Source organism: Microcaecilia unicolor, chromosome 1, assembly GCF_901765095.1.
Source record: "Microcaecilia unicolor chromosome 1, aMicUni1.1, whole genome shotgun sequence".
Lineage (NCBI taxonomy): Eukaryota > Metazoa > Chordata > Amphibia > Gymnophiona > Siphonopidae > Microcaecilia > Microcaecilia unicolor.
In genome coordinates this window covers 509069135-509081642 of record NC_044031.1, presented here as the reverse complement: position 1 = coordinate 509081642, position 12508 = coordinate 509069135, and the positions used below count along the sequence as shown (strand labels likewise).

Here is a 12508-nt window from a genome sequence, read left to right as displayed (position 1 = left end):
TGAAGCTGGTGTCGGAGTTCCATCTGAACCAGTCAGTTGTCTTGCCAACATTTTTTCCCCGTCCTCATACCCACCTGGTGAAGACGAGTTGCACACCTTGGACTGTAAGAGAGCATTGGCCTTTTACGTGGAGCGGACATAGCCCTACAGACAGTCCGCCCAATTGTTTGTTTCTTTCGATCCCAACAGGAGGGGAGTCGCCATGGTAAAACGCACAATCTCCAATTGGCTAGCAGATTGCATTTCCTTCACTTATGCCCAAGCTGGGCTGACTCTGGAGGGCCATGTCACGGCTCACAATGTTAGAGCCATGGCTGCATCAGTGGCTTACTAGTCAGCCTCCATTGAGGAGATTTGCAAGGCTGCAATGTGGTCATCAGTTCACACATTCACTACTGCCTTCAGCAGGATACCCGACGCGACAGTCGGTTTGGGCAGTCGGTGCCGCAGAATCTGTTCGGGGTTTAGACTCCAACACCACCCTCCTAGGCCCATTTATGTTCTCTGTTCCAGGCTGCACTCTCACTTAGTTGTGTTTCTGTTTAGGGCAATCCATGTTATGTCCTTGCCGTTGCGAGGCCCAGTTGACCAAAGTTCTTTGTTTTGAGTGAGCCTGGGGGCTAGGGATACCCCATCATGAGAATATTCAGCCTGCTGTCCTTGGAGAATACCTGCTACAGAATCAAGGCAGGAGGGCCTGGAAAGTATTTCTCTGGGGGTGCAATCAATTCTTGTGTTCTTTCTAGGGAAGTGGAAATTGGTGGAGCCCACTGTGCGTGAGTGATGTTTAGGGAATAGTATGCTGGTCTGTCCTTCGCAGAACAGAAACTCAGGATAACCAGGTCCTTTCCTTCAGGGAATGGTGGGGGTATTTCTTGATAGCGATATACCCCATCTGTGGAATTGGCCCAACTAATTGTGCATATTCGGACGATAGTTCCTGTAATGAGACTTGGGTAAAGGAGAACACATACCACACTAAACAGAAAACATGCTATACTAGAAGCACACTGACTATCACAGTAAAGTACCTAACCTATTTATAAACTTACTTATATACCACCTCAACAGAAATAATTTTTACTATTGTTTACTAAGTATTATCATCACTATTGAATGTGTGTATAGGACTCCTCAACTATACAGATAGGCTCCAAAACTATACAACATGAGTGACTACTATAATTACCACTTTTTAAACACCTTTTTGTTCGGAGGGCAGCCTTCTATGCTGTATTCAGGAATCAGCCATCTGTGCTGTATTCAGGTGGAATCTGAAAACAGAAATTTGGTAACCACTCATTATCCATATGGTTTCAACTGAGTGATGTGTTTCCAACATTGCTGGTTGTCTGGCCTTAGGATCAGATATAGGCTTGGGCCTAAGGTATCTGTAACCAAGTATGGTTCATCCCACTTTGCTGTGCCAAAGGGGAGGTTTGGTCTAGGGTTTAGGAGCATGACCTTACTCCCCATTTTGAGTAGTCATAAATCAGAATCTTTGGCCTGCACCTCCTGTAGATAATCCCTAGATTTTTCTGTGTTTGCCAGCACAGTGGTCTAGGTTTCTTTTAGGTGTTCTTGCAGGGATTTCATCCACTCATTTGCAAAAACTACAGTCTGATCCTCCGGGAGAAAAGGATGTAGCAGGTTTTCCCAATCGAGGCATTGGCCTTCCCATTAAGGCTTCATAGGGGGCAAAACCTGTGGACTTACAGACATTGGCTCTGACTTTCCTAGGGCCGACCTTTTGTATTATGCTTTCAATGTCACTATCCTTTAATGAGTCATACAGTACCAGGTTTACTGGTGTTCGGGGGTCTGTACTGGACTCAGGGGCAGATGCACTGAGGTCCTTGGAAGAGCCCTTTCCTTACCGATTCCATAGCTAATCGGTAGGGAATGGCCATGCATCAAGGAAAGGGAATGCTAATGAGCTGCTCGTTGTAGCTTACTTGCATTCTCTATTCCCTCAGAAGCCAGTCGGCCGGTTGAGCATGCGCAGAGCAGCCAAGCGTTATGCTGGCTGCTCTACGCGTGCCAAGGACGGCTTTTATGGACATCCTTCACTAAAAAAAAACAAAGGACGTCTCTGACGAGCAAAAAAAAAAAAGGACGTCGTACTTCTTAATTTTTACTCTCGCTCGAGTACCCTTGAAGAAAAGCCTGTCTTGGTCGTCAGGGACGTCCTTCTAAAGTGCCTAACATGGACGTCTTTCACTAAACCAAAAAAGGACGTCCCTGACGAGCAGGACGGGCTTTTCTTCAAGGGTGCTCGATTATGCCCCTCCTTCAGGTCTCTCTCAGCCAATCACAGCGCCTTTAGCTCTCACTGGTGTCAGCTAATCGCGCTGTGATTGGCTGAGAGGCCGTGGAGGGGGCCTCATAATCGTCCATTAGCCCTCTCTTCAGCTGCCGATGAGGAAGGGAAAAATGTCTCAAAGGAAGATTTAAAACAGAAGAGCGAGAGTAAAAATTAAGAAGTACAACGTTTTTTTTTTTTTTTTGTTGTTGTTGTTTTGAGTGAAGGACGTCCATAAAGGACGTCCCGGACAAGCACTTGGACGTTTTTTTTCCCCCAATTTGGTTTTTTGTTAAATTTACCGTATTTTTCAGACTATAAGACGCACTTTTTTCCCCCCAAATTTGGGAGGAAAATGGGGGGTGCGTCTTATAGTCCGAAGGTAGAGTTTAGCAGGCCATCCGCCCTCCCTCCGAGCTCAGGATTGCTCTCCCTAGGGTTACCTCCCCTCCCCCCGGCCGTGTCACGACCTCTCCCCTTACTCACACGATCATCCCTGGTGGTCTAGTGACGTCGGGGCAGGAAAGAGCCCCCTCTTTCCTGCCCAGCGCGCTGCTCTCCATCCTCCTGTATGCTGCCTGTGATGACGGTCTCGGCGAGATTCAAAATGGCCGCCGAGACTTCCATTCTCGGCGGCCATTTTGAATCTCGCCGAGACCGTCACAGGCAGCATACAGGAGGATGGAGAGCAGCGCGCTGGGCAGGAAAGAGGGGGCTCTTTCCTGTCCCGACGTCACTAGACCACCAGGGAAGATCGCGTGAGTAAGGGGAGAGGTCGTGACAGGGCCGGGGGGAGGGGAGGTAACCCTAGGGAGGGCGATCCCCAACTCAGAGGGAGGGATTTGGACAAGACGCACCGGAGCACCTAGGTTTTAGAGGAGGGAAAAAGTGCGTCTTATAGTCCGAATTTTTTTTTTTCCTATTTCCCTCCTCTAAAACCTAGGTGCGTCTTATAGTCCGAAAAATACGGTAATTAAGAAGTATGACGTCCTTTTTTTTGTTTTTTTTTTTGTTTTGAGTGAAGGACTTCCAAAAAGGACGTCTTTTTGGAGTGGGTTTTTATTATTATTACTAGTAAAAAAGGCCCGTTTCTGGCACAAGGCGCCAGCAAGGTTTTCCTCGGAGTGTGTGAGAGAGAGTGTGTGTGAGAGATGGAGTGTGTGTGTCAGAGAGAGAATGAGAGAGAGATGGAGTGTGTGTCTGTGTGTGTGAGACAGAGAAGATAGAGACTGTGTGTGTGTGTGACAGAGAGAGAGTGTGATAGACAGAGATTGTGTCAGAGAAAGTGTATGTGAGAGACAGAGAGTGAGTGCCCCCACCCTCTCTCAGGGCCCCCCTCCCCCCCCTTGATGTTCTGAGGACCCCCTTCCGCTCCCACCATGCCCAATGACCCTCCTGTCCCCCTTTTTACAGATGGACCATGCATAGAGACAGTCCATTGTTCGTAATAACTTTTTGCTATTGGTTTGGGTGAAGGAGAATGGCTGCAACGCCGGCAAGCTCCACCTACTGGCTTCAACCCTTACAATGGGCTAGATAGGCTCACCCAAGGAGGGTTAATAAACCTGGTCTCACCCCGTCCCTTGCTGTTCTCAATCTAACCCTCCTTATTGCTTATCCCTGAGTTGCAGCCCACGTCTAGTGCAAGCAGTGGCGGGGCTCGCAGACAACTTGATGTTGGTGCCGGGGAAAGGCTTCGGAGCAGCGCACGTGGCAACAAAAAAATCCTGTCTTCGTGATTCGGCCTCTTTTCTCGGCACAGTAGAGGCTGGTGTTGAAGGAAGAAAGCAGCGGGAGCGCGGTTGTTATTGTAATAGTATCTGCGGCTGGCTGTTTTTTCTTTACATTTCTTTTTTTCTGTTCCTCCTCCCTGCCGACGTTTTCCTGTGCATCCATTGGTTGCATGTCATAATGGGTCCAGTGACGTCAGCGATCTACGGAGCCTAGCAGACCAACTCCAAAGGAGCCACGGTCTGAGGCAGCAAGATTAGAATGTTGGAGATGAGAATTATTATATAGGAGGATTATACGTGAAGGACGTCCAAAAAGAACGTCTTTGGAGTGGGTTGTTTTTTTTTTTTTACAGGTGAAGGACGTCCAAAAAGGACGTCCCTGACAACATTTTTTTTCCGATTTCTTTCCTATGCCCCAACGAGAGGTGTAGACCTCCCGTTAGGTTTTCCACTGTAAGAGGATCAGAAAACGGTAGTGCATCTCATTATAATAGCCTTGCAACGGTAGTGCAGCTCATTATAATAGCCTTTGGATCATCTGCATTCCGTTTTCGTTAGCTGCTACTGTGATTTGAAAATGGCTTGGAGAAGCCTTTTGTGCATACCACTGTTTACTACTTGCTCGTTAATGGCTCATTAATGGCTCGTTAAGTTTAGTGCATCTGGCCCCCAGTTTCTGTGTCTGCAGAATCCTCCCTGTCCCTCAGGTTAGTGCTTGAGCCTGGGGTTTCCTCATCTGTGCATGTCTGAGTGCTTAAGTCAGTGTTTTCAGTCTTAGATTTGCCCCTACTTCTCAAGTCCACTGCACACACTTCTGTGTTCTTTAGTGGTTCTATGAATTGAAAACCTGGCTTATAGGATGTTTCATAGACGGGAGGTGCTGAGGGAGAAATACTCGGGGCCTGCCAGTTAATCTGGTCCTTTGAGGCACATTTTACTTTTTAAATGTTTTAATTCTGTTTTAGCCTCGTCCAATTGTTCATTGACATATAAGAAGGAGTTTGTGGCTTGCACAACTTGTGTACGTTGCATAGAGATGCAAACTTGTGCCTCCTTTAGGTCCCTGGTTAATTTAGTGCACTGAGTGGTCAGTTCTGCATTTTCCTGTTTCAGACTAATGAGCCCCCTACACAGGCCTTGTATAAAAAGGCATTTCCTTTATTTGCTTTGTTTTGATTGCTGGACATACTTAGATTAATATGAAACCAGCTTCTGATAACCCCCCTCCCTCAGGAAGCCCAGAGGATGGCAGATGGACCAAATGTTGTCCAGCTGCCTGCTAGCCCTTTGTTTCTAAAGTACCCCTAATTAATATACCTTTCTCCTATCTGGTCATCTGGGACCAGGGCTCTTTGAGAGCAATGAAAGCCAGACAGGCTTCAAAACTAGGGACTTCAAAGATTAAAACCTGTGAAAGTACTCACCGTCCTGACATCAGGAAATTAAAATGGAGTTTGCAAAGGAAATAGCTGATAAAGGCTGGGAAGGAAAGAAGTTATTTGATCCCTCTCTGTTGCTGTTAGGTATATAAGTCAGAGCACATGGCTCTGCTTTTTTTTCCTTTCTCTCTTTCTCTACACACCCCCATCTTTAGCCACCAGAGCACCTGGCTCTGCGCCCCCCTTCTCCTTCAGCCCTACCCCAAGGCTCTCTCTTTTTTTTTTTTTTTTCCTCTGAACACCCCTATCCTTATTTTCTCTCATTGATTCCCATCTAAACACAAACACAGTTACAGCATTGCAATATTTATCTGTACTAATATATGCATATATATATACACAAACCCGTGTGGATTGTACATTCTTGGAAACCCACTGCCTCTACGGACTGGACCGAGACCATAACTGGACAACGAATGCTGACAAAGATCAGAAAGGCAAAAGAAAGAAATGGAGAAGAAGGGCAGAACATGAGGACATTTAGATAGCTAGCGCAGCTTCAGGGCTACCCATTTGTACTGAGTAAATGTTTTTCTTCTTTCTTTAAAAACTTTATATACCCTTTCCTTAGACAAGCCAATCAAGATGATATACATAAATAATAAAACATAGTAAATAAGGTCAAATTAAACATCGTAGTAATCAGAATGAAAAAAGTAAAATGTAAAATTCCTCTTAAATAACAAGAAAGGCACATCCCCTTTTAACTCCTAAGGGTATTTTTCACCAGGCAGGCACAAGCCTTTTTCCTTTGTTTCCTTCTGCATATGGCCCCATTTTTTGGCCCTTACTTGAAATATAAATAAATAAATAAGCATGCATGCAAATTAGGCCCCACAACAACTTTCTGCATATGGCCCCACAAACCTCTCAGGGGCCCTTGAACACCTTGAGCTGTCACTTGCATTTTTTTTGGTGAACTGGGATAGGTCTTAAGTTTAGACTCAAAGATTGGGAGGTTCTCATCAGGGGAAGATTATTCCAGAAGTGAAGATAGTACTAGATGAAATGTATTCTTTAAGGTGGAAGGATGATAGAATGAAAGATGGGCAGGAGGATTAACTATACTTTCCCTTCTCCCTTTGTCTTCTTTGTCTTCATAGTCTGTAGCCATCTTCAGAATTCCTTTCAAAAATCATATTTTCTTGACTCCCCAGGCCAAGTTCTCTCTTTTTGTACCACACAGCCTTCAAGTATTTCTTTACTGTTGGGCACTCCTACAAGCAATGTAAGGTGCTTTGGACCAGTGGTTTTCAACCTAGGGACCACCTGGCCATTTTGGTTTTCAGAATACCCATAATGAATATGCATGAGATATTTGCATACAATGGAGGCATTGCATGCTAATACATCTCATGCATATTCATTGTGGATATAATGAAAACCCAACTGGCCAGGTTGTCCTTGAGGACTGGGTTGAAAGCCACTGCTCTAGACCAATGGTTCCCAAACTTTCTTGGTTCAAGGCACTCTTAGTGTGTCAGTCATTTTTTCACGGCACCCCTAAGTCAAAAGAAATATCTAATAGTCCCCCCCCCCCTCGGCGGCTTATTGCTACTACATCAGAGGCAAGCATTATGCATACTACCTTTAAAACTTTGATATTAAAATGAGTGCAATGTGATAATGTTCATAAATATCATTGTCTTAAAATCATATATATTAGGGCCCCTATGTGGTTAAATGAGTAGTAGGCAAGGGGCCACTAAGAGAGTGGTGAAGGAGGAGGAGGAGGAGGGTGAAAGGTATTGAGCATGGAGAAAACAGGAAGAGATTTTGTGGGGAATTGAGGGAGAGGATGGGTGTGGGAAGTTGTGACACAAGGGTCTGTAAGTGGCTTTGGCAGCATTGCAATGTGAGAAAAATACCTGGGCTTGCTGGAGAGTCTTTTTCATGGCATCTGCCTGTCTCTCTGAACCCCGTCCCACTCTGAGGTGTCACCGGCCACAAGAGCAATTCATATTTGCTGCCTTTGTCGGCCCCACAGGCTTTCCTTTGCTGCGTCCCACCATTGAGAAAACAGGAAGAGATGTCAGGGCGGGACGCGGCAGAGGGAAACCTGTGGGGCCAGTGCAGGCAATGATTATGAATCACTGCTGCATTGTTTCTCAGCTGCAGCTTTGGGTGAACTGTGTGTCTGGCGGCGGTGGGCAGCAAGGATTCACAGCTCTTTCAGTCTTGTTCCTTCTCCCAAGCTACAGGCCAGCTGCATGGTGGCAGTGTTCATATAACGAATGCCCTTATCTCCCATCTCCTTGCGCGGCACCCCTGTGAGTGTGCTGCGGCACACACTTTGGGAAACGCTGCTCTAGACAGATGCAGTAGAAATGGTGAATAAATATCTATAAATTTTTGTCAGCATCCATATTTTTTTTTGTGTGTGTGTGACTAAAATGCTTTTATTTAATAACTTTGGATATTTCAGAACCGTTCAGATGTTCAGTGTCAGCATCGATGGCAGAAAGTTTTAAACCCTGAATTAATAAAAGGTCCCTGGACAAAAGAGGAAGATCAGAGGGTACGTGTTAAATGTTGGATTCTAATTTTTTTTTTTTTTTTTTTAAGTTTAACAATTAGATTCAGAATGTCTGGGTATGCTATGAAGAAAAAAGCCCCATTTGGTTGGTAAAGTGTTCTTTTGTTATTTTTTTTTTAAACATTTTTATAGGTAGCCTTTTGCTAGTTTATATCAGTTATCATTGGATCTCTATTTTGGCTTTGTCTCTTATCCGTGGGCTACTTAGCAAGTGTTGAAAATAGATGCATCCAGTGTGCATTGTTTTCCCTTCTTGGTTTATAATGCTGTTGATTCTGCTCCAAGCATATCCTTGGTTGCTCACTGTTTGCATTCATGATATAAAGCAAATGAGGAGTGAATTGTGCATTAATACTGTATTAACATCCTTTTCTGGGAAGTAGTTTCACTCCTTGACAGTTATTCTAGGAGTAACTGATGTTGGATTAGGTATATGTGAATAGTTGTTTAGTCCATTCCAGAACTAAGTTTGAACATAAACATTAGCTACATTAATTTTGGAATAGTTTCACAGTATAACATGCATGCGGAGAATACTTTCTAGCTCTTCTGAATGTGTGTGTATGCATGTTTATATATTTGTATCTGTGTTCTCTCTTGCCCTGATGATCAGAAGCAAACACGGGTGATAGAGGCCAATAGTTCCGTACTAGTGCCCACATTTGCTTTTGCCCAGTGATCAGTGCCGGCGAGTGCGTGTAATGATATTGCCAACTCTGAATGCAGTGAGCAAGCAAATGCACACTAAATAGGGCATTATCTATGCCTCTCCAATGCTCAACGGGCAGCTTGCCAAATATTGGCACTGCTCCTACAGCAAAGCCTATGCCAGCTCTGTTCTGGCATTAAGGTTTGCGGAGCATTGGGGAGGAATGGGGAGCCCTGTCCAGCATGTATTTGCATACTTGCAGTCCCCATCCCCCCCACATCCCCGGGACAACACGGGAAGAGGGGAGAAAGTGTGGTGGACCTCCAGCCCCTTGACTCCCCCGGCCCCCCCCAACACGAGGACCCAGGGGACTGGAGATCTGGTGGATCTCCAGTGGCCCAAGTGAACTGCCACTCCAACCCCCATCTTCCGTTGTGGTCTAGCGGAGCTCTCAACCCCTCTGTCCTGTACCTCTCCAATGGAGGAGGGAGTAGCGCACACACTTCTCATCTGCTGCCGGTGCCCTACACAGTGCATGATTAGATGCACTGGGCTGGGTGCCACCATTTTGAAGGTGGCACTGATGAGGGAGTATTTTACTCCCTCCTCTGTTGGAGAAGTACAGGGGGAGGAGCTCCACTTGACCACCAGGGAAGATGGGGGGTTGGGGAGGCAGCCCACTTGGGCCACCAGGGCTTTTTTTTTGTGGGGGAGGGGGAATAGGGGGGCTGGAGATCCCAGGATCTCCAGCCCCCCCCCCCCCCGGCCCTTGTGTTGGGGGTGCTAAAGGTCCACTGGACCTCCTGCCCCCATATCGCTGTCTAGGGGGCGGGAGGCTTGGAGTAGTAGATGATGGATGTCTGGGAGACCCACCACCCTCCATCTCCTCGTTTGACAGGTCTGTCAAACTATTGCGGGAGGATTGTGCTGAGTGCATGCTCAGGGACAATCCTGCACTTTTCCCCTATGATCAGAGCTAATAATGTGCCTATATTTACATGCTATTAGCTCTGATCTTAGAGGTGGTATAGCCTTGTGCTGTTCTGGTGCTATTTTTAGAGCGCTGTTTGGAGCAGCGCAGGGCTTCTGATCATCTGTCTGTCTGTTTCATTGACCTGGAAGGAAGAGGTGGATTGCGTAGAGCAAGTCCCAAATATTTTAGCCACATGCTGCCTAAACTCTGCTGTAGAATGCACCTACACTAAAGTTGCATACAAGTATGGCAGTTCTTGTCATTTCATGTACTTGTATGTCTGGGATAATTTTGTAAAAGATTTTATGTGCTTGTACTCATACCTGCAAAAATGCCTTTATAAAGTTGTTCTCACAAAGTGTGATAATAAGTTTAAGTAATCATTATATGTTGTTATCAATAGGCTTAAAAGGGTCTACTGTATGTTTAACACACACAGATTACTGCAAGACAAAATATGTTGTTGTTGTTTTCCACCAGTAAGAGGCATTTTGTATATGTTTGTTGCGCAAACTTTATATACTGCAATTAACTGTCCAGCAGACCAATGTGGTTTACGAAAGAAAATATAAAAACAATAAGGAAGAATAAAAGGGAACACCATTTACAATAGAATAGTTAAAACCAAACATTCACAAAAAAAGTGAGGGAAAAAAAAAATGCTTCCCAGGGATAAGTTGACACACAGAGCAGATGTCCAAAAGTTTCTCAAAATAGTAGGTTTTCAAAAGGATTTTAAATTCGGAATGAGATTGTCACTGTCTCATATTAGAAGGCAAACCATTCCAAAGCTGAGGGGCAAGAAAATAAAATGGTGAGTGTTTGGTAGTTTCGTAGCATTCCAAATGGGGGGGGGGGAAGGTATAACCATGCGATGTGAATCCAAAGATGAAGAGAATTTTATTTATATTATTTTTGTTACATTTGTACCCCGTGCTTTCCCACTCATGGCAGGCTCAATGTGGTGGGCAATGGAGGGTTAAGTGACTTGCCCAGAGTCACAAGGAGCTGCCTGTGCCGGGAATCGAACTCAGTTCCCCCAGGACCAAAGTCCACCACCCTAACCACTAGGCCACTCCTCCCCTATGAGGAGGAGATATAAAGTATCATGGGAGCAGAAAGATAAGATGGAGAACCATAGGTTTTATGTGCCAAGCAGAGTATTTTAAAGTGCACCCAAACATGAATAGGTAACCAATGTAAACAAGCTAAAAGTGGAGAAATGTGGTCTGATTTATGAGCTTTTGCAAAGAAAACGAGCAGCTGTGTTCTGTAGTGTCTATAGATGTTTGATCTGGGATTTTGGTATACCTGCATAAACAGAATTACAATAGTCAATATGAGACATAAAAAAAAAAGCGTGTATGAGAGTATGAAGAGAGAGAACTCCAAGAACATTCTGGAATGAATAAATACGGCAAACAGCACAGAAACCAACTTAAAGAACTTTAGAAATTTGCTTCTGAAAAGAAAGATTAGAGTCGATAAGCATACCCAGGAAATGGAAGGAAGTAACTGGAGCTATTGGGATGTCAAAAAGATGGAGCAACAATTGAAGCTGAGAGAGATTGCCAGTGATTCAGCATGTCATCTTCTGGCTTATGAGCTTTTGCAAAGAAAATGAACAGCTTTGTTCTGTAGTGTCTATAGAGGTTTGATCTGGGATTGTGGTAAACCTTTGTAACAGAATTACAATAGTTAATATGAGACGTAGCAAAAGTGTGTATGAGAGTATGAAGAGCAGAGAACTCCAAGAACATTCTGGAATGAATAAATACGGCAAACAGCACAGAAACCAACTTAAAGAACTTTAGAAATTTGCTTCTGAAAAGAAAGATTAGAATCAATAAGTATACCCAGGAAACGGAAGGAAGTAACTGGAGCTATCGGTATGTCAAAAGACGGAGCAGCAATTGAAGCTGAGAGAGATTGCTTGTGGTCCAGCATGTCGTCATCTTCTCTGTGTTAGTATAGTAGATGACAGCAGATAAAGACCTGTATGGTATATCCAGTCTGTCCAACAAGGTAAACTCATTGCATATGGTATGTGATACTTCATATGTATACCTGATCTTGATTTGTCCTTGCTATTATTTTCAGGGCATAGACTGTAGAAGTCTGTCCAGCACTGTCCTTGTTCTCCAACTTCTGAAGCTGAATCTGTCCAGCCACGATCAGAACACAGACTGTAAAAGTTTGCCCAGTACTAGCTTTGCTTCCTAATCTCTGCTAAGCTTCTTTAGATCCATTCCTTCCAAACAGGATTCCTTTGTGTTTATTCCATACATTTTTGAATTCTGTTACCGTTTCCATCTCCACCACCTCCCGTGGGAGGGCATTCCAGGTATCTACCACCCTTTCTGTAAAAAAAAAAAAAATACTTCCTGACATTCCTGAGTCAGCCCCCTTTCAACCTGAATTCATGTCCTCTAGTTATAGCGCCTTCCTTTCTCTGGAAAAGGTTTGTTTGCAGATTAACACCTTTCAAATATTTGAACATCTATATCATATCGCCTTTGTTTCTCCTTTTCCAGGGTTTACATGTTCAGGTCAGTAAGTCTCTCCTTGTACGTCTTATAATGCAAATCCCATACCATTTTCGTTGCTTTTCTTTGAACTGCTTCAAGTCTTTTTACATCGTTAGCAAGATACGGCCTCCAAAAATGAACACAGTTCTCCAAGTAGGACCTCACCATCGACTTGTAGAGGGGCATCAACACCTTCTTTCTTCTACTGGTTATACCCCTCTCTATACAGCCTAGCATCCTTCTGGCTGCGGCCACCATCTTGTCGCATTGTTTTGTCACCTTCAGATTCTCGGACACCATCACTCCAAGGTCCCTCTCCTGAGCCGAGCTTACCAATCTCTCCCCTCT

General features: G+C 44.6%; 1 protein-coding gene across 3 annotated transcripts in view; it reads left to right on the top strand.

Annotated features, from left to right (window-relative positions):
- The window catches only part of MYBL1 (MYB proto-oncogene like 1), a 300163-nt gene that overhangs the window by 41713 nt on the left and 245942 nt on the right, over positions 1–12508 (top strand). For all 3 annotated transcript variants that reach the window (XM_030190161.1, XM_030190160.1, XM_030190159.1), the window contains exon 4: positions 7900–7992. In XM_030190161.1, coding sequence (XP_030046021.1) covers positions 7900–7992 — 93 coding nt within the window. The remainder of the gene's footprint in view (positions 1–7899; positions 7993–12508) is intronic.